This window comes from Mobula hypostoma, chromosome 8, assembly GCF_963921235.1.
Source record: "Mobula hypostoma chromosome 8, sMobHyp1.1, whole genome shotgun sequence".
Lineage (NCBI taxonomy): Eukaryota > Metazoa > Chordata > Chondrichthyes > Myliobatiformes > Myliobatidae > Mobula > Mobula hypostoma.
In genome coordinates, this window is record NC_086104.1 from 35,883,815 (window position 1) to 35,905,915 (window position 22,101).

General features: G+C 41.8%; 1 protein-coding gene across 1 annotated transcript in view; it reads right to left on the reverse strand.

Moving 5' to 3' along the window:
* The window catches only part of LOC134350465 (pleckstrin homology domain-containing family H member 2-like), a 145,168-nt gene that overhangs the window by 16,397 nt on the left and 106,670 nt on the right, over window positions 1-22,101 (reverse strand). The window contains exons 24-30 of the mRNA XM_063055678.1: window positions 15,929-16,026; window positions 15,234-15,375; window positions 13,875-14,020; window positions 11,884-12,013; window positions 9,463-9,549; window positions 1,800-1,949; window positions 224-417 (exon numbers count right to left, since the gene is read on the reverse strand). Of these exons, the coding sequence (XP_062911748.1) occupies window positions 232-417; window positions 1,800-1,949; window positions 9,463-9,549; window positions 11,884-12,013; window positions 13,875-14,020; window positions 15,234-15,375; window positions 15,929-16,026 (939 nt within the window). The 3' untranslated portion in view covers window positions 224-231. The remainder of the gene's footprint in view (window positions 1-223; window positions 418-1,799; window positions 1,950-9,462; window positions 9,550-11,883; window positions 12,014-13,874; window positions 14,021-15,233; window positions 15,376-15,928; window positions 16,027-22,101) is intronic.

Here is a 22,101-nt window from a genome sequence, read left to right on the forward strand (position 1 = left end):
TATAAAATACCAAATAAATGTATTGTGGATTCAGCTTGGAACAAAGCTTTTCCTAAAAGCTGTGGATCCCAGTCCAGACACTGATGGCGCTGGTGGGATGGATGTAATCAGAATGTCAGAGGCAGCTACATTTTTGTGCAATAAACTTTAGAATATTTTCTTCACATTGCTAAAGGTGCATTTTAACATTGTACTGTATAGAAAATATCAATAGGTTGATTACCATCATAGTTATAACAAAGTTGGTCCTTTGGTTGGCCTGGCCTGTGAAAGTAATGGTTGGCTTCCCATATCCTTTAATTTTTGTCCTGCAGTTTGGACAGAAAGTGAAGATGGAAGTGAAAGGTGGTGAACAGCTCCTTTCTGGTATTGGAAACTATTGATGTAGCTGGCTATAAGCGAAGTGATTTCTAGGATCTGTAAAAATAAAGACAGAAATTGATGAGTTCAGTTGATGACAACATTTATTTTCAAAATGAGTAAAACTGTCCAGCTACAACTTTTCAAATATTAGTATCAAAGCAGACTGCCTTTAATTCTAAGGGAGTTTTAACTATTGACATGAATGAGTGACAAATATGTGACTGCTTTATTTTTGCTGTTAACCAATTAGGGATGATAAACATCCCAACAGTCTGTAAAATAATTCCCTATGCACATAATGCACATGTTTTGGCTTACACATTGCAAATAGAGAAATCATGTTTAAACTGCGAAAACAATTTGTGGCACATGGGAAAGAAAGGTGTCCAGGTTTATGGATAATGTTTTGGAGACCCCATTGAAAGTGAAAAGATATCCATTTCAGCAACTTGATTTCAGAGATGAAGTATGAATGATTGCCGTATTAAGATGCCTTGGTAAAAATGTGTCAATTGGGCATGAAAGGGAAAATGCTCCATGTTTGGAGCCATACTTCACACAAGATGAGGACTGTGGAGATTGTTGGAAGTCAATTATCTCAGCCCCAACTTACTGCCACTCTTATTTCATTACAGTTCATTACCTCTGACAAATAGAAGTTTGTGGGAATAATGTGCTAGTTTCTATCATCATTAACTACTGTATCAGTTCCTTTATATCCATCATAGAGCAAAAGGTGAGGATATTCCCTGATAATTATACATTGCTTTATTTACAAATGAGGCAGACCATGCCAGCAGACATGCAGCAAGATCCAGACAACATTCAGGAATGACTCACGTGGCAGGCAATAACTATCATAAGAGTGAAACTGACCACCTACCCTTGGTATTCAATAACATTACCATTAAATCCCAGGTATCAATCTCTGGCACCTGGATACAGTGCTGGATGAAGTTCAATGAATTCATAAGACTGGTCAATAAATGAATTCTGAAAGGCCTCATCCCAATAACTGCTTCACCACCCTCAGACATGTGCCAACCAGCATAATAAATTAGGACTTCAACTACTCAATGAAATCCACCCACCTTGTCACACAATTAATTTGTAGCTCACTAATTGTACAAACTGCAGCCTAACCATCCCCAACAATTACTCTCCACAGCACTCACTGATGAACTTTACTCTCAGGAGATGGCACTCAAAAGAGAGTAGCAAGGGCTACCCACAAGTAACTCTCATAACTTGTCAAACATATTGGGCTTATTTGATAAGGTAATGGAGCTGAATAAATAGGATTGTTTTTATTTTAGATTCAATTGTTTTACAAATGAATAAAGGACAGATGACTTACTTATTACTACAGAATATTAGATGTGCATAACACAACAGTGGTTTTCTGTACAGTTGGCTTGGACATTTAACATACAAACCTTCGGCTTTGACAAGGCAAACAGGAGCTTTTGTGTTGCTTTATCTTTTGCATATACACCTTCTGACAATTTTCTGACTGCAAGCATAAAGTCATCACTACAGCCACCAAACGTAATGATATTCTTGTATATATATGTTGTTATCAAACGCTGCAGAAATCAGGAAAGAAGAAAATGCAATTAGTATAACAATTAGGTAATTTCTTTTTCATCTTTAATGTTGCATTTCTCTAAAAAAATGAATGACAATTTACATTCTCAAACAAAGACATATTTAAGGGCACATCTGAACTACTGGCAGGGTTAGGGCTGCAGTGGATGGCATTGTGTTGAAGGTTTGGCAGAATTTATCTCCCTGATCTGACCTTTTGCTATGAATGTGGCTTGCAGGAATTTAGGAGTTAGTAAAGTAGGTGCCCTCCCACCCTGAGAGGGCTGTCAGCAGCAAAGTATTGGGAGGTGGAATTAAATGGAGTGCTTTATGCTGCAATGTTTCCAACTTTGTCAGCCATACTCCATCTGAAGTATTTAATTCAGACTTAGTAACTGTAAAAGTGGCTGAATTTCTAAATTTGATCATATACAATGACTTGCAACATTCAGTGATGAAAAATGAATTGACAGAAAATCAAGTGAATACTTAAATGAAATATATTTTGTTTCCTCTCACACTGAAGACATGTGGCCTAGTTAAGGAAGCAGTGAACGGTAACATTTCTATGTATGTGGCTAAAATACATTTTGCAGACTTTCCCCTAATAGTTTTCTTGAGCTATTGCATGAGTTGCATCGCAAACACAAGAACATCTGCAGATGCTGGAAATCCAAATCAACACACACAAAATGCTGGAGGGACTCAGCAGGCCCCAGGCAGCATGTCTGAAAAAGAGTAAGCAATTGATGTTTCAGGCTGAGACACTTCATCAGGATAACTCAGCCTGAAACTTCAATGGTTTACACTTTTGTATAGATGCTGCCTGACCTGCTGAGTTCCTCAGGCATTTTGTATGTGTTGAATGACTTGCATCATTCACTGTTCTGGGTTCAAAGGTTCATTCATTATTAAAGTATACAATTCTGAAATTCTTCTTCAGAGAGTCACAAAACCAAGAAAGATCATCGACCCCCAAATCCCTCCTCCCAGCACAAAAAGCAAACAAAAACGGGACAGGCACATTGACCCCCAAATCCCCTTCCCCTGCACACAAAAAAATGGGAAAGATTGGGTGGAAAACACAGAATATAAAAAAAAATTATAAGACTTGTAAGAAGTCTATAGTCCAAGTCCATATCCAAAACGCAGAAAACCTGGTGTTTTAACACCAAATGCTGTTTGTGGGTTATACATTATATATACCTAGGTAGTGTTGTATTTTTGTGTGCTAAGTTAATGATTTTATCTATAATATGATTGTGTTTCTCCAGGTGCTCTGTGCATGTGATAACCACATACATAGAACCCATTGGACATGCAGTGATCTAAAATTCTTAGAGTCATAAAGAAGTACAGCTCAGAAACAGGCCCTTTGGCCCATCTAGTCTGTAACGAACCATTTAATCTGCCTACTCCAATTGACCTGCACTGAGACTATAGCCCTCCATACCCCTACTGTCCATGTACCTAACCGAACTTTGCTTAAACATTGAAATCAAGCTCACATGCACCTCATTCCACTCTCTCATGACCCTCTAAGTGAAGTGGTTTCCCCTCATGTTCCTCTTAAACTATTTACCTTTCACCCTTAACTCATGACCTCTGGTTGTAGTTCCACCCAATCTCAGTGGAAAAAGCCTGTTTGCATTTACCCTATCTATACCCCTCATTACTTTGTATACCTCTATCAAATGTCCTCTCAGTCTTCTATGTTCCAAGGAATGAAGTTCTAACCTATTCAATCTTTCCATATAATTCAGGTCTTCCAAACCCTGCAACATCCTTGTAAATTTTCTCTGTACTCTTTCAATCTTATTTACACCTTTCCTGTAGGTAGGTGACCAAACTGAACAAAATAAAGCAGATTAGGCCTCACCAATATCTTACACAGCTTCAGCTTAACATCCCAACTCCTGTACTCAATACATTGATTTATGAAGGCCCATGTGTTAAAAGCTTTCTTTACGACCTATCTACCTGTGATCCCACTATCAACAAATTATGGACCTGTATTCCTAGGTCTCTTTGTTCTACCAGATCCCTCAGTCCTCTACTATTCACTGTGTAAGACCTATCCTGGTTGGTCCCACCAAAGTACAAGACGTCGCACTTGTCAAGTCAAGCCAAGTCAAGTGCAGTTTATTGCATTTAATTACATACATGTATATAACATATATAATGTATATAGACACGAGACAAAGTTCCTTCAAACCAGGGTGTGAAGCACATAACACATGATAACAAGGATAAAATCTATAAATGAATCACACATAAATAACAAACTAAAATGCATTAATATTAAATATTGTAAGGTATGGAACAGATTAACCAGTGACATTTTGAATACAATGCAGCTGTGAGTTTAGAAGCTTAATGGTCTGGGGGAAGAAACTGCTTCTCATCCAGACTGCTCTTGCTTTTATGCATCGTAGTCTTCTGCCTGATGGCAAAAAGTCAAAGAGGATGCTGGATGAATGGGTGGGATCCTTAATAATACTAAAAACCTTGCGTATGCAGCGCTCCGGATAAATGTTCCCAATGGATGGTAGAGAGACTCCTATAATCCTCTCAGCTGTCTTCATTGTCCTATGTCGGGACTTCAGGTCCGATGCTCGACTGCTCCCATATTAGATGGAGATGAAACTTGTCAGGATGCTCTTAATGGTGCTCCTGTAAACTGCAGTTAAAATGGGAGGTGGGAGCTTTGCTTGCCTCAATCTTCTTAGGAAGATTGCCTTCTTGTTCAGGGAGGTGATATTAAGGGATCAGGTGAGGTCATCGTGATGTGAACCCCCAGGAACTTGACGTACTGAACTTTCTCTATGGAGGAGCCACATATTCGCAGAGGGGGATGGTTCATCTGCACCTTCCTGAAGTCCATAATGATTTTCTTTGACGTTCCCACATTAAGGCTTAGGTTGTTCTCACAACAATCCACCAGCCACTGCACTTCTCTCCATACTCTGTCTCGTCATCGTACTTTATAAGGCCAACCACTGTTGTCTCATCCGCAAACCTGATGACATGGTTTGATCTGGATCCTGTGACACAGTCACACGTCAGCAGTGTGAACAGCAGCGGGGAGTGCTCGTGCTCAGCGTAATGAGATGAGAGATATTGCTGCTCACATGGACTGACTGCAGCCTTACTGTATCTTATTGTATCCAGTATCTGATTAAAGAGGGAGGTGTTGAGACCCAACAAGGACAATTTCCCCACCAGTTTCTGGGGTATGATGGAGTTTAACGCATTAAATTGCATCTGCCATTTTTCCGCCCATTTTTCCGTCTGATGTAGATCCCTCTGCAAACATTCCCTGCTGTCTGTGACACCCCCAATATTCATGTCATCCACAAATTTGCTGATCCAGTTAACTATTATCATCCAGAGCATTGATATAGTTGACTTACAGCAATGGAACCAGCATTGATCCCTGTGGCACACCTCTAGTCACAAGATTAGTTAGGCATGACCTACCATGCACAAAGCCATGCTGATTATCCTAATCAGTCCATGTCTATCCAAATACTTATATATTCAGTCCCTTAGAATGCCTTCCAATAACATTCCAACAACTGATGTCAGACCCACTGCCCTATAATTTCCTGGCTTATGCTTAGAGCCTTTCTTAAGTAACAGAACAACATTGGCTATCCTCCATTCCTCTGGTACCTCTCCTGTCACTAAGGATGATTTTAATATCTCTGCTAGGGCCCTGGCAATTTCTGCACTTGCCTCCCATAGGATCCGAGGGAATACCTTCCCTGATTTATCCACCCTGATTTGCCTCAGGATAGGAAACACCTCCTCCTCTGTAAACTGTACTGGGTCCATGAAATTGATGCCACTTTGCCTCAAATCTATAGAGTCTGTGTCCGTCTCCTGAGTAAATACAGATGCAAGTAATTTATTTAAGAGCTCCCTCATCTGTTTTGGCTCCACACATGGATTACCATTCTGATCTTCTAGAGGACCAAATTTGTTCCTTGCAATCCTTTTGCTCTCAATATATCTGTCGAATTCTATAGGATTCTCCTTCACCCTGCTGCTAGAGCAACTTCATGCCTTCTTTTAGCCCTCCTAATTTCTTACTTGCATTTGTTCTCGTGTTTCAAATGTTCTCTTGCATTTCTTATACTGTATAAGAATCTCATTTGTTCCTACCTGCCTATACCTGCTGTGCACCTCCTATTTTCCTTTAATCAGGGCCTCAGTGTCTCTTGAAAACCAAGGTTCCCTGCACTTGTTATCGTTAGATTTATTCTGACAGGCACATACAAGCTTTGTACTCCCAAAATGTTGTCTTTGAGGTGTCCCACTTACCAGCTACAGCTTTGCCAGAAAGCAGCCTGTCCCAGTCTACATTTGCCAGATCACTTCTGGCCATCAAAATTGGCCTTTCTCCAATTTAGAATCTCAACTCAAGGACCAGACCTATTTCTTTGCATATTTACTTTAAACCTAATGGCATTGTGGTCACAAGATGCAAATTGTTCTCCTATACAAAATTCTGTCACTTGCCTTGTCTCATTCCGGAATAGCAGATCCAGTATGGCACACTCTCTCATTAAGGAAGCTTTTGACAAACTCTATCCCATCTAATCCTTTGATTGTACGGAGTCCCAGTCAATATATGGAAAATTAAAATCACCCACTATAACAACCTTATGTTCCTTGCAACAGTCTACAATCTTTCCTCCAAGTCCCTAGGACTTCGGTGGTCTGTAATATAGTCCCATTAACATGATCATACCCTTCTTAATTCTCAGTTAATTCCCATAATGCCTGGATGAGTTCTCCAGTCTATCCTGAGGGAGTACTGCTGTGACGTTTTCTGTGACTAGCAACACCACCCCTCCTCCTTAAACCTCTCCCACTCTGTTACACTTATAACAAAGGGAACTGGGAACATTGAGCTGCCAGTCCTGCCCCTCCTACAACTAAGTCTCACTAATGGTTATAAAGGCACTCGTTAGTCTTGCGAGACCATGGATCTGCGCCTAGAAAGTCTTCACTCTCCAGGGCGCAGGCCTGGGCAAGGTTGTATGGAAGACCGGCAGTTGCCCATGGTGCAAGTCTCCCCTCTCCACGACACCGATGTTGTCCAAGGGAAAGGCATTAGGACCCATACAGCTTGGCACCAGTGTCGTCGCAGAGCACTGTGTGGTTAAGTGCCTTGCTCAAGGACACAACACGCTGCCTCGACTGGGGCTCGAACTCACGACCTTCAGGTCGCTAGTCGAATGCCTTAACCACTTGGCCACGTGCCCACATCACTAATGGTTACAACATCATAATTCCAGGTGTTGATCCATGCCCTGAGCTCATCCGCCTTTCCTACAATACTTCTTGCATAGAAATATATGCAGCTCAGGACTCTAGTCGCACCATGCTCAACCCTTTTGATTCCTGACTTTGTCTAAGGTCTTACCAACATCTGTCTCCACAACACGTCCACTAACTGTTCTGGCACTCTGTTTCCCTGCAACTCTAGTTTAAACCCTACCGTGCAGCATTAACAAACCTTACTGCTGGGATATTAGGCTCCCTCCTGTTCTAAAACCATCTCTTCTGTACAGGTCCCACCTTCTCTGGAAGAGAGCTCAATGATCCAAAAATCTTATGTCCTCCTTCCTACACCAACTCCTTAGTCATGTGTTAAACTGTGTAACCTTACTAGTTCTCGCCTCACTAGCACATAACATGGGTAGCAATCCTGAGATCACAACCCTGGAGGTCCTGCCCTTCAACTTAGCACCCAACCCCCTGAACTCCCTTTGTAGAACCTTGTCACTCATCCTACCCATGTCATTGGTACATGGATCACGACTTCTGGCTGATTACCCTCCCACTTGAGAAAGCTGAGGACTCAATCTGAGATGTCCCAGACTCTGGTACCCGGGATGCAACATACATCTGGGAATCTCATTCTTCCCGACAGAATCTCCTTTCTGTTCCCCTAACTAATGAATTCCCTATCACCACAGCACACATCTTCTTCCCCCCCCCACCCACTTCCCTTCTGAGTCACAGAGCTAGACTCAGTGCTAGAGACCCAACTGCTGTAATTTTCCTCTGTTTGGTCATTCCCCCCAACAGTATCCTAAGTGGTATACCTGTTGTTGAGGGGGATGGCCACTGGGGTACTCTGCACTGGCTCCTTAACCCCTTTCCCTTTCTTGACTGTAACCTAGTTTCCTGTGTCCTGCACTTTGGGTGTAACCGTCTTTCTATATGTCCTATCTATCACCACCTGAGCCTCCTGAATGATCTGGAGTTTATCCAGTTCCAGCTCCAGCTCCTTAATGCAGCTTGTTAGAAGCTGCAGCTGGATGCACTTCCTGCTGGTGTAGTTGTTAGGGACACCAGAGGTCTCTGTGCCTTCCTACATCCTACAAAAGGAGCATTCCACTGTCTTGCCTGGCACTCCTACTGTCCTAACTGAGCAAATGTAAAGAACATGGAAAAAAAAAACTCCTCTAACTACAGTGTTTTGATTTTGTTTTCTCCAACTGAAGCCGCTCTTTGCTGAAGCCTCGGAGAAATGAAGTCTCAAAATCTCCACTCAGACTCTGTCCACTCTGAGGCTTGCCCTTGCCTTACTTCAATTTGTTCTTGATAATGAATCTCAAATGCTGATTGGTCACTGGTAAAAGCTCCTATGGATATTCTAGGCTGGTAAATGGAGTGAACTACCTACATTCCATAACTAAAGAATGAGGTTTACTTTTGAAATACATAAAGGCCACCCTGCAAATCTGATGTTCCATGTTGACAAATGCGTCTATCTCTTTACAGAAAGGTTTTGCTTTCAGTATTTTACTTTTTAGGTAGAACTCTCTTGTGTCCTTATCCCTGCTATTGCTTTCTCTCAGAGCAATTCTATCCATCGATACCTCTAGTTGCCCAGGACTCCACACCCAATCTTTGCTCCTTTTTGATCTCCTTTTCTTCCACCCACGGTCCATGCTCAACTTTTCCTTTCACTGCAAACTGTCACTAACCTGAAAGGCCTTTGCCCATATTCTAGGTTCCAAAAATCTCAGTAGTTTCTGACCCACATCAGAGAGTCTATGAGTGTACAGCATTGATATGGGTCCTTAGGCCCATCATGCTGGAGGTGCCTATTGCACCTAACAACAATAACCCCATTTACACTGATTAGAATCAAACCTTTCGATGTCTTGGTGAAGCCAGTGCATGTCTAAATGCTTTGTAAATGTGTATGAAATAATATTTAGAATGTATTACATTTTGTACAACTTACGTTGCGTTTGTATTTTCGTGTGAACGTTGTGTATCTAATACTATGTGTCCGTGATGCTGCTGCAAGTACATTTTTCATTGCAATTGTACATTGTACATGTACTCATGCACAGGACAATAGACTTGGCTTCAACTTGACTTAATGTAAAAGGGAAAAATGCCTCTTTGGTTGTACAGCATCATTCTGAGTGTTTAAATAGTGGCAAATGTGTAATCATAATATGCAAAGATGATCAGCCTTACCATTGAGCTGTATTCCAGTACACTAATGCCATTCTCATTCACAGCCAACCATACTGGTGCAGTATCAGATAGTGGTGGGACTATAGGCTGTATAACAGAAATAAAAGGTGAATGATGATGTATATTACACTCAGAAAATCCATGGTAAATTGAAAGAATTTTTTTTTAAAGTTCTGGAAATATATGCACTCCTGAATATTGTTAATATTATAGATGGTGAAGCTGATTGTGTTAAACAATAATTTGACCACCTTCTTGATCATCCTTTGAATTCCAATGGCTTATCACAATTGCCAGTGCTATGAATTGGAATCCTCTTCTCTCCAACAAAAAAATATGTTCTCTCCTTAGAAAATTAACCAGCACATTACTGTTTAAAGTAAAATTTAATAAATGGCTATGCTTAGTTCATTGTCATTGAAATGTCATTGAAATTCTGTTGTACAAATCTTTAAAATGGATATTTAGAGCTTAAAATTACCTTAAGGTCAAGCAGACCAATACTATTTTTCGGATGACTCTGCCATAGTTGGATGCATCAGCAAGGGAGATGAGGCTGGGTACAGGGCTACGGTAGGAAACTTTGTCACATGGTGTGAGCAGAATTATCAGTAGCTTAATGTGAAAAAGACCAAGGAGCTGGTGGTGGACCTGAGGAGAGCTAAGGTACTGGTGACCCCTGTTTCCATCCAGGGGGTCAGCGTGGACATGGTGGAGGATTACAAATACCTGGGGATACGAATTGACAATAAACTGGACTGGTCAAAGAACACTGAGGCTGTCTACAAGAAGGGTCAGAGCCGTCTCTATTTCCTGAGGAGACTGAGGTCCTTTAACATCTGCCAGACGATGCTGAGGACGTTCTACGAGTCTGTGGTAGCCAGTGCGAACATGTTTGCTGTTGTGTGCTGGGGCAGCAGGCTGAGGGTAGCAGACACCAACAGAATCAACAAACTCATTCGTAAGGCCAGTGATGTTGTGGGGATGGAACTGGACTCTCTGACGGTGGTGTCTGAAAAGAGGATGCTGTCCAAGTTGTATGCCATCTTGGACAATGTCTCCCATCCACTACATAATGTACTGGGTGGGCACAGGAGTACATTCAGCCAGAAACTCATTCCACCGAGATGCAACACAGAGCGTCATAGGAAGTCATTCCTCCCTGTGGCCATCAAACTTTACAACTCCTCCCTTGGAAGGTCAGACACCCTGAGCCAATAGGCTGGTCCTGGACTTATTTCCTGGCATAATTTACATATTACTATTTAACTACTTATGGTTTTATTACTATTTAATTATTTATGGTGCAACTGTAATGAAAACCAATTTCCCCTGGGATCAATAAAGTATGACTATGACTATGACTATTCACAATTCTGGGAGTATTACCCCTCAATATGAAATATGCTTTCAAATTTCTGGCAAGATTTTCATTTGAATGAACACCATTCTTTGTAGCATTAAACTCAAGAAATACATCGACGGTGTGCAACACAATATTTATAATCTCACAGGACCAAAGGATCCCAGTTTTTGTATACTCACAGCACAACTAACTGTGACAAGTGATTTAAATTGCAAACTCATACATTTACTTGGAATGCTTTGCCCATGGAGGGCAAGGTTACTGTCTCTCTCAGCTTCCTAGTCTCCAGACATTTCAATGTTGCTGCAACTGATCTTTCCCATATTTTAGTTTGTTACTCACTGTTAAATTTATAGGATCACATAGTTCAAGGACAGAGGACTTATCTACTTCAGCTCACAGGGTTCTCCCAAAGAGCACAAATAGAAGACTACACTTATGTAGTACCACTGCTGTCAGCCTTTACCAGAGACACCTTTGCTGAAACTTTCTGATAGGAGAGGACAGTGGACCATGGGAGAAAAGGGAAGGGAAAAGGGCACCAGGGAGAGGTGATAGGCAGGCGAGGAGAAGAGGAGATGTGAGAGGAGCCAGAGTGGGGGATCGAACAAGAGGAGGGGGAGGGGGGGAAATGAAAAAAATTACTGGAAGATGGTGAAATCCATTTCATGCCATCAGGTTGGAGGTTTACACATATGGAATATGAGGTGTTACTTCTCCACCCTGAGAGTGGCTTCATCACGGCAGGGGAGGAGGCCATCGACTAACGTGTCTGATTGGGAAAGGGGACAGAAATTAAAACGGGACACTGGGAAATCCTGCCTTCTGCGGATCAAGCAAAGGTGCCTGACAAAACGGTCCCCTAATTTATGTAGGGTCTCACCAATTTAGAGGGAGCTGCATTGGGATCTCCGAATACGGTTGATGACAATTTTGCCCTGTAAAATCTTACCCAAGACCACGACACCAGTTTTATGTGACTTTTAATATAGCACAATGTTAACAAGGAATTCACATAAAGGATCAAAGCTGCATAAAAGTAAACAAAATAATACCTTCGCAGCAAACAGCTTTCCTCCAAAAAATGGCCATTTCCTAGCTACAGCTAAGTAAATGCGTATGCAGTCAGCAACAACACGGCCCCGGAGAGCCATCCATTTAGTAGAAAGTCGCTGATGTAATTGTCTGAAATAAACACACCGGTAATCAGGAACTTCTGCTGTATGTGCCTGCCAGACTGGTTTTTGAACAATACTTGCTTTGAAATCTTATCTGTGAATTTTAATTAAGCACTCAAAATGAATAAAATAATCAGTCTTTCAACAATGAAAAAGCTGCATGAGGATTTAAATGAACGTTAAAATTGCAAGCAATGCACGCACAATGCTGGAGGAACTCAGCAAGACAGGCAGCATCTATGGAAAAGAGTAAAGAGAAACTGTTTCAGGCTGAGACCTTTCATCAGGACTGGAGAAAAATATGAGGTCAGAGTAAGAAGGTGGGGGGGAAGAGAGGAAAGTGGTAGGTGAAACAGGAGGGGTAGGGAAGGGGTGAAGTAAAGAGCTGGGAAGTTGATTGGTGAAAGAGATAAAGGGCTGGAGAAGGGGGAATCTGATAGGAGAGTGTAGAGGACCATGGAAGAAAGGGAAGGGGGAGGTGATGGGCAGGTGAGAGACGGAAATGGGAATAGGGAATGGTGAATGGTGAGGGAGGAGCAATTACTGGAAGTTTGAGAAATCGATGTTCAAGGCATCAGGTTGAAGGCTACCCAGACAGAATACAAGGTGCTGCTCCTCCAACCTCAGTGTGGCCACATCATGGCAGAAGAGGAGGCCAGGGAATGACATGCAGAATGGGAATGGAAAGTAGAACTGAAATGGGTGTCCACTGGGGGATCCTGATTTGCTGGCAGGCAGAGCGTAGGTGCTTGCTGAAGCAGTCTCCCAATCTACGTCGGGTCTCACCAAAATACAGCAGGACACACCAGGAGCACTGGATACAGTAGATGACCCCAACAGACTCACAGGCAAAGTGTCACCTTACCTGGAAGGACTGTTTCGGGCCCTGAATAGTAATGATGGAGGAGGAGTAGGGCAGATGTGGCACTTGTTCTGCTTGGAAGGGTAAGTACCAGGAGGGAAATCAGTGGGGAGGGGAGGGACAAATGGACAAGGGTGTCGTGTAGAGAGTGATCCCTGTCGAAAGTGGTTAGTTGGGGGGGGGCAGGAGGGAAAGATGTGTTTGGTGGGATCCCATTGGAGATGGCTTAGACATGAGAGTTGTGTTGGGAGAGATTTGACAAGGGAGTGCTCCCAGTGTGGCTTCCTGTATGTCGGTGAGACCAGACATAAGATTGGGAAACTGCATTGCCGAGCATCTACTTTCTGAATGCCAGAAAAAACGGGATCTCCCAGTGGCCACCCATTTCAATTCTACTTTCCATTCTGACATGTCAGTCCACGGCTTCCTCTTCTGCCACGATGAGATCACACTCAGGTTGGAGGAGCAACATCTTATACTCGGTCTGGGTAGTCTTCAATCTGATGGCATGAACATTGATTTTTCGAACTTCTGGTAATTGACCTCCCCTCACTTCACCATTCACCATTCCTGTTTCCCTCTCTCACCTGCCCATTACCTCCTTCTGGTGCCCCTCCCCCTTCCCTTTCTTCCAGGTCTTCTATACTCTTCTATCAGATTCCCCCTCCTCCAGCCCTTTAACTCTTTCATCATTCAACCTCCCATCTCTTTATTTCACCCCCTCCCCAGCTCTCGGTTTCACCCATCGCCTTGTACTTCTTCCTCTCCTCCCCCAGCTTCTTACATCTGACTTCTCATCTTTTTTTTCCCAGTCCTGATTGAAGGATCTCAGCCTGAAACGTCGGCTATTTACTCTTTTCCATAGATGCCGCCTGGCCTGCTGAGTTCCTCCGACATTTTGTATGCGTTGCCCCAGAAATTTCCAGCAGCTGCAGATTTTCTTGTGTTTGAGTAAAATTCGCAAACCTTGGTTGTCAGTATTTGTCCTCAATGGTTCCATACTTACTTGAGTTCATCATCTGTACAGCCTTGTTTGTATCTTTTAGGATAAAATTTCTCTATTACTTGCTTCAGTGCTTGGTTTGATTTAGATTGCATTGAGATATGACATGCTGGAGTTGAGAATGGTCGTTCAAAGTCTCCAAACTCCACCTAATAAGAAAAACATGTAATGACGGTTGTGCCACCATATATTCACTGTTTCATAAAAGCTGCAGAAATAGGAACAGGAGTAGGTCATCTGACCCTGCCACAATTAGTGGATGTATCAAATTTCTCCACCATAACTATTTAATAAGTTAAATAATCTTGCTGGAAAAGGTTGTGATTACAACCAAGGTTCACAACTAGGTGATTGGGCATTCTACAGTAAACCATACAGCCTTTCTGATGAACCCCCTTTTATTGTATGGTAATTTGAAGAGTTGCTGTCGTGACCAAAAAAGGTTGTCAGTGCAATCTTCCCTCTGAATTGTATTAATCAGAGTGTAGAACAGGAATCCCCAACCTTTTGTATGATATTGGACCCCTACCATTAACCAAGGGGTCTGTGTACATCAGTTTGGATATCCCTGGTGCAAAAGACATTTCACAGTTTCCTTGAGTTTTACTATCTGTCCAAAGCTTGTTGGGGAAGGGCCATGATCTAGGGCCCTGACACCACTGGACACTGCTCAGCTGGGCCCACTGTAACAGGCTATCAAATGCTTCTTGGCTGTATTAAAGAAGAAAAATGTGTGGCATTGATACATTGTATGAGAATGTATTGATTTAATGGTGTAATGCCCCAGTGGTACACACCATATACTGTAGGTGATAGATATATAAAAAAAAATTCCCAGTCAAGAAATCAAACCAAAATAATGGGGGTGTTGGAAACCACTTTTGCTAATTAACATTTGTTGGAAACATTTTCACGAGCTTAGCACGATAGCTCATAAGATCAAATAGTTTCTCAGCACTAGTCTTTATGATTCCAAAGTGAAATGGCTAACTGTGATGTTTTGAAGAGCTGCTGGATTCATGTTTACAAGCTGTGAGGGAACGATGCCACGCAGCTTGCTTTGCTTATTTATACTGAAACATCATCTGAACAATGTTAAGCTTTTATGAAAAAAAATACAATCTGTAGCCTCAGGAAGCTTTCCGTGATACTTGATCATTAACAATAGGTAAATAATACTGTTTGTAGAGGATTACACACCAATAATATGTGGAATAAAAATAACTTACAGAAATGTGGAAGAAAGCATAGAAAGAAACTTGGTTTACATACATTTAGCTGATATAGATATTTCCTTTACACTGCTGAACTGAGACAGATTCATGAAACTGCAATTCATCAACAGGTCTGTTACATTCTTACCTGCGCTAACAGTGCTGCCATTTCTAATGCAAGTTCTTTGTTGACTGGAAAACGTCCATTTACAATTGCCTCATTAGTTTGGTACATCAGCAAGAGCTTTTCTCTATCTGTTTCTCCGCGAACTTGTGTGGAGAAATACAGCCTGCAAATATGAAAATAATGGAATGGAATATGTAACATTAATGTATTCCATCAGGGAGAATCAGAGTCTCGCTTGTTACTGAAAATAAATCTACGTCATTTGCAATTTAATTGGCTATTTAGCTCTCAGACTTGCTCTGATTTCAATAAAATGACAGCTGATTTTAATTCCATTTTCCTGCCTGATTTCCCCCTAACTCTCAAATTTTCTAAAGTCCAATGCTCTAAAGTTCAATGAATCGGCTTCTGCAGTTTTCTGGAATACAGAACTCCAAAGATTCACTATTCCTTCTAAAGAATAAATTCCTCTTTATATTAACCAGTTATTATCAACTGTGCCCCCAGTCCTTTATACCCTCCACAATGGGAAATATCCTCCCAGCATCCATCTTATCTCGCCCATTAGAATCTTACGCTTCAAAATGATCATCTCTCATTCCTCTGAACTCTGTTCAACCATTCGACATAACGCAGCCAAATCATTCCTGGAAGCGATCATCACTAAACTACCTCCAAACGCACGTGTATTCCCACTCCGTCTGGTTTCATCTTACCTGTTCTTATAGGTGAGCCGGACAGTTCTAATACCCTCATATTTGCCAGAATGCTGTTCCTTGGAGGCTTGTTCCCATTTGCAAATTATGTCACAAATCTGAAACAAGGTAAAAAACATTTCTGAAAATATAATGAATTTGTTAAACCTAGGCAAGATCATAACACCATGTTACAATAATATTGCAGTACATATATGGAATATTCCCTTCACTGAATTAGAATCAGAATCAAGTTTATTATCGCTAACACAGAATTTGTTGTTTTGTGGCAGCAGTACGGTGCAAAGGCATAAAATTACTATAAATTATAGAATAAATAAATTGTGAAAAAAAGAATGAGGCACTGTTCGTGAACTTTTCAGAAATCTAATGATTTTCTAGAGTGAAATCTATCCTTTCTTAAAATCATTATTTATCATAACCATGAATTAAACTGTCTTATCTTTCATAATAAAATTACTGTTAAGAAGTTTCCAACTAACTGTTATAGAAACATAGAAACATAGAAAATAGGTGCAGGAGTAGGCCATTCGGCCCTTCGAGCCTGCACCGCCATTTATTATGATCATGGCTGATCATCCAACTCAGAACCCCGCCCCAGCCTTCCCTCCATACCCACTGACCCCCGTAGCCACAAGGGCCATATCTAACTCCCTCTTAAATATAGCCAATGAACTGGCCTCAACTGTTTCCTGTGGCAGAGAATTCCACAGATTCACCACTCTCTGTGTGAAGAAGTTTTTCCTAATCTCGGTCCTAAAAGGCTTCCCCTCTATCCTCAAACTGTGGCCCCTCGTTCTGGACTTCAATTTTGCGCTTCACAAAAAAGTTTAAGTTCCGGAAACATAATCAGATATAAATATTCTCCAAAATATCTTTGCTATAACATGCCTACACAATTCCTGCAGAGGAAATTACAAAGAAAATGTCGGAATCCTTAGCAAGTCAGGCAGCAACTTTCCGCCAATGAATGTTACCTTCATTTTCTGATGAACAGGAAGCTGACCTCCTGTCGGAAGACTGAAACTGAAATCAAGCTGGAGCAATGTAGAATTCAAGGGAAAGTGCCAGGCAGATTTCAAACTCCTTTCTATCGTTTTCAAACTGACTGAACATTTCATTCTGAGTCCTTCACATCTACATCATCTTCTAGCAAATGCATAAGGTGGAAGCTGCTATCAGAGGCCTCTTTTTCTATGTGTATTACTGTAAAGGAGGGATCAATGGATGCAGTCATGCAAGCATTGCAAGACAGACACCATTGTGAAATCTACACTTCATAAGCAATGGTAAATTAATGTGATGTAGACATCACAAAGCTACTATTAAATGATTGTTCCTCAGCAGATCAGGCAGTAACTTTAGAGGGGAATAAACAGTTGATGTTTTGGCCGGCACCCTTCATCAGTACTGGAAAGGGAAGGGGGAAGACGCCAGATTAAGAAGTGGGGAGAGTGGAGGGAATATAAGCGAGAAGGTGATATGTGAAGTCAGATGGGCGGGTGAGGGAGTGACGGAGTAAGAGACTGGGAGGTGATAGGTGGAAAAATTAAAAGGGCTGGAGAAGAAGAAATCTGATAGGAGAGGTGAGTGAACCACAAGAGGGAAAGAGGGGCACCAGCGGTAGGTGGTAGGTAGCTGAGAAGAGATAAACTGAGGCAGGGGGGCAGAATGGCGAAATGAGTAAGAGGGAAGGAGAGGGAAAAAAATTAGCCAGTGTTGGAGAAATTGATGTTCATCCCATTAGACTGGAGGCTACCTTGATAGACTGTAAGGTGTTTCTTCTCCAACCCGAGACTGGCTTCATTGTGGCAGAAGAGGAGGCCATGGGCTGACATATTGGAATGGGAATGGGGATAGGAATTAAGATTGTAGGTCACCAGGAAATATTGCTTTATGCAGATGGAGCAAAGGTGCTTGAAAAAGTGGTCCCCCAATCTATGTTGGGTCTCACCAATGTAGAGGAGGCTACATTGGGAGCACTGGATACAGCAGAAAACCCCAACAGATTCACAGGTGAAGTGTTGCCTGGCATGGAAAGACTGCCTGGGACCCTGAATGGAGATGAGGGAAAAGGTGAATGGAAGGTGTAGCACTCCTTCTCCCTGCAGTGCTAAGTGTCAGGAGGGAGATTAGTAGAGAGGCACAAATGGGCAAGGGAGTCACCAAGGAAATGATCCTGTGGAAAGTGGAGAATGGAGGGGAAGGTAGAGATGCATTTGGTGGTAGGGTCCCGTTGAAGATGGCGGAAGTTGTGGAGAATGATGCGTTAGATGCGGAGGCTCATGGGGTGGTAGGTGAGGACAAGGTGATCTCTATCACTGTTAAGGCAGTGCATAGATGGGGTGAGCGCTGATTTCTAGGGAATAGAAGAGATTCGGGTAGGGACAACATTCATGGTGAAGTCCCATTCTTTAAAGGAGGAGGACATCTCTGATGTCTTGGGAGCAGATGCGGCAGAGATGAAGGAACTGAGAGAACAAATGCCATTTTTACAGTTGATGGGTTGAGAAGAGGTATAGCCAAGATAGCTGTAGGAATCAGTAGGTTTATAAAACATATTGGTAGACTGTTTGTCCCCAAGGATGGAGAAAGAGAGATTGAGAAAGGGGAGAGAGGTGTTAGAAATGGACCAAGTGAATTTAGGTGCAGGGTGGAAGTTGGAGACAAAGTTGATGAAATTGACATACTCAGCATGGGTGCATGAACCGCACCAATGCAGTCATCAATGTAGTGCAGAAAGAGTTGGAGAGGATTATCAGGAAAGGCTTGAAACATGGACTCACCTACATAGCCATTGAAAAGGCTGGCACAACTAGGGCCCATGTGGATGTCCATGGCGACACCTTGAGTTTGGCGAAAGAGTGAGGAGCCGAAAGAGAAATTGTTGAGGGTGAGGACCAGTTCCGCCAGATGGAGGAAGGAGGGGGCGGAGGAGAACTGGTTTGTTCTGTTGTTGAGAAAGAAGCAGAGAGCTTTAAGGTCTTGATGGGGATAGAAGTATGAAGAGACTGAAAATGGTGAAAATGAGGTGATCAGGCCAGGGAATTGAAACTTGTTGAGATCGAGAGCATGTGAAGATCATTGAGTGTTTTTGCCATGGATACCCAGTCCCTATACACTTCCATCCCTCACTGAGAATCACATACTCTCAATCTCCTGAACATGTACTCCCAATGTGGCCTCCTCGACATTTGTGAGACATAGATTGGTGAACTGCTTTGTCAAGCTCTTTCGCTCCATCTGCAAAAAGCAGGATTTCCTGGTGGCCAATTATTTAAATTCCAATCCCCAATCCCATTCTGACATGTTGGTCCATTGCCTCCTCTTCTGTATGATGAGGCCACTCTCAGGTTGGAGGAGCAACACCTGATATTCTGTCTGGGTAGCCTCCAACCTGATGGGATGAACATTGAATGCTCTGCCTTCCCTCTTCTTCATTTACCCACTCTGGATCCCTCTTACCTCCTCTTCTCACCTGCCCATCATCTACTCCTGGTGCTCCTCCTCCTTCCCATTCTCCCATGGTCCACTCTCCTCTCCTATCAGATTTCGTCTTCTCCTGCATTTTACCTTTTCTACCTATCACCCGATAGTTTCTTACTTCATCTTCCCTCCCCCACCCACTTGACTTCACTTATCATCACCTCCCCCATTTTGTTAGACTGGCATCTCCTCCCTTCCTTTCCAGTCCTCATGAAGGGTCTTGGCCCAAACATGCTGCCTGAAATACACAAAATGCTGGAGGAACTTGGTGTGTTGCTCTGGACTTCCAGCATCTGTAGAATCTAGAAGCTTGTGTAAATGATTGTTCCTGTTCATTTATGATTCACACTCATAACATGTTGAATGGCTTGTTGCAAATGGCAACTCAGGGTGTTGATATACAAAACAGTGAATAACAACTTTGCACTCAAATTCAGTAAGATCAAACAATTGATTGTGGAATATAGGAGGGAGGAAGCTGAGAGAACACACGCTAGTCTTCATCAAGGGATCAGCAGTGGAAAACAGGAGAAGTTTCAGGTTCCTGGAGGTCAACATCCCTGAATATTTATCCTGGACCCAACATATTGATGCAATTACAAACAAGATATGCCATGGGCTATACCTTATGAAGTTTGAGGAGATATGGTGTGTCACCAAAGATTCCAGTAAATTTTTTACAGATGTACAGTGGAGAGCATTCTGGTTGGTAGCATCACAGTCTGGTATAGAGGTGCCAACACAAAGAGATTTGCTGCAGAGCAGCAGACAGTTGTAAACTCAGTTAGCTCCATCATGGGCACTAGCCTCCCCACCATCAAAAACATCTTCAAAGTGAGATGCCTCAAGAAAGCGGCATCAATCATTAAGGACCCTCCCCATCCAGGACATGCCCTTTTCTCATTATATCCAGGGAAGTGGTATAGGAGCCTGAAGACAAACACTCAACATTTTAGGAACAGCTTCTTCCCCTCCACCATCAGATTTCTGAACGGTTCAGACACCAATGAACACTGCCTCATTTCTGGCTCTCTTTTTACACTACTTATTTATTTTTTTATATTTCTTATTGTAGCATATAGTAATTTTTAATGTGTCATACTCTACTGCTGCTGCTAAACAACTTTCATGACATATATCAGTGATAATAAGCCTGATTCTGACAATCTGGAATTGAGAGGGTAATTAGGGAACAACTTCATCCTGAAGTATAAAGTATCAGTAAAATGGAATGGTTTTATACAAGTTATCACTCATTCCATGAGAATATTAGTTTAAAATAATGGAATATACACTCTAGGGTATCTTTATTAGGTACCGCCTATACCAGATAGAGTGGCCACTGAGTGTACGTTTGTCTTCTGCTGCTGTATCCCATCTACTTCAAGGTTTGATGTGTTGTGCATTCAGAGAAGCTCTTCTGCACACTACTGTGTAATGCATGGTTATTTGAGTTACTGTTGCCTTCCTGTCAGCTTGAACCAGTCTGGCCATTCTCCTCTCTCATTAACAAGGCATTTTTCACCCACAGACCTGCCACTCACTAGATTTTTTTTTTTATTTCACGCACCTTTCTCTGTAAACTCTAGAAACTGTTGTGCATGAAAACCAGGAGGAGATCAGGAGTTTCTGAGATACTCAAACCACACCATCCGGCATCAACAATCATTTCACGGTCAAAGACACTTAGATCACATTTCTTCCCCATTCTGATGTTTGGTCTGAACAACAACTGAACCTCTTGAACATGTCTGCATGGTTTTATGCATTGAGTTGCTGCGACAAGATTAGCTGATTAGATATTTGCACTATGAGCAGGTGTCTAGGCGGATCTAATAAAGTGGTTATTTATTTTAAAATAAATTTATGAAAACTATTCTTTGGAAAGAAAGAAAATGTATTGAAATGATACTTTTATTCCATAAAGACATTCCCCAACTTTTTGAAGCAAGCTTGGACAAGATCAAAGTATGAGAATCAAATCTTTCACCAAAATTTAAGATACTAGGCTAATTGATTTCAGATATTAAAAGAGTGAGCACAGAATGCAAATCACAGTTTTTGATATAATATAGAAACTGAAAATACTGTAAACATTCAGTCAGGCAATTTTTGAAGGAAAAGAAACCAGTTAACATTTCATGTTAATGATTCTTTGAGAGAACTGAAAGCAAATCAGTTTAAAGTTACAGTGAGTGTGAGGCTGGATGGAGAGATCAAAGGGAAAAGTTGCCACGGCTACAAATTGTAGATGATGTCAATTGTCATCTGGTGGATGGGTTAACAGGGACACGGGGAGGAAACGGAGAGCCAAGAGCGGTTGTATGCGTGTACATGCGAGGAAACCTAGGCAACAAAGTTATTTAGATTGAGAAAACCAACAAGGTCGTGTTTATTTCAGATTTGTATGTGCAGCTTTTTGTTTAAGCTTTTCTTTACACTTGACTTCTTCACATGTTAATAATTTAAACAACTGTCTCTTGAAGTAATTAGTAGATCTTAAAATGTTCATTTTACAGTTCCCTTTTTCCTTGTATATTTACTGACCTTTCCTATCAGTCCTTCCAGAAAGACATTCCCCAGCCTGACCCAACTAATTATGATACGGTTAGGGATTTTTTTTCATTTATTCTATCCAACCGTTATCAGAGTATTGAACAAACTTGTACCTCAATGGATTCTTGACC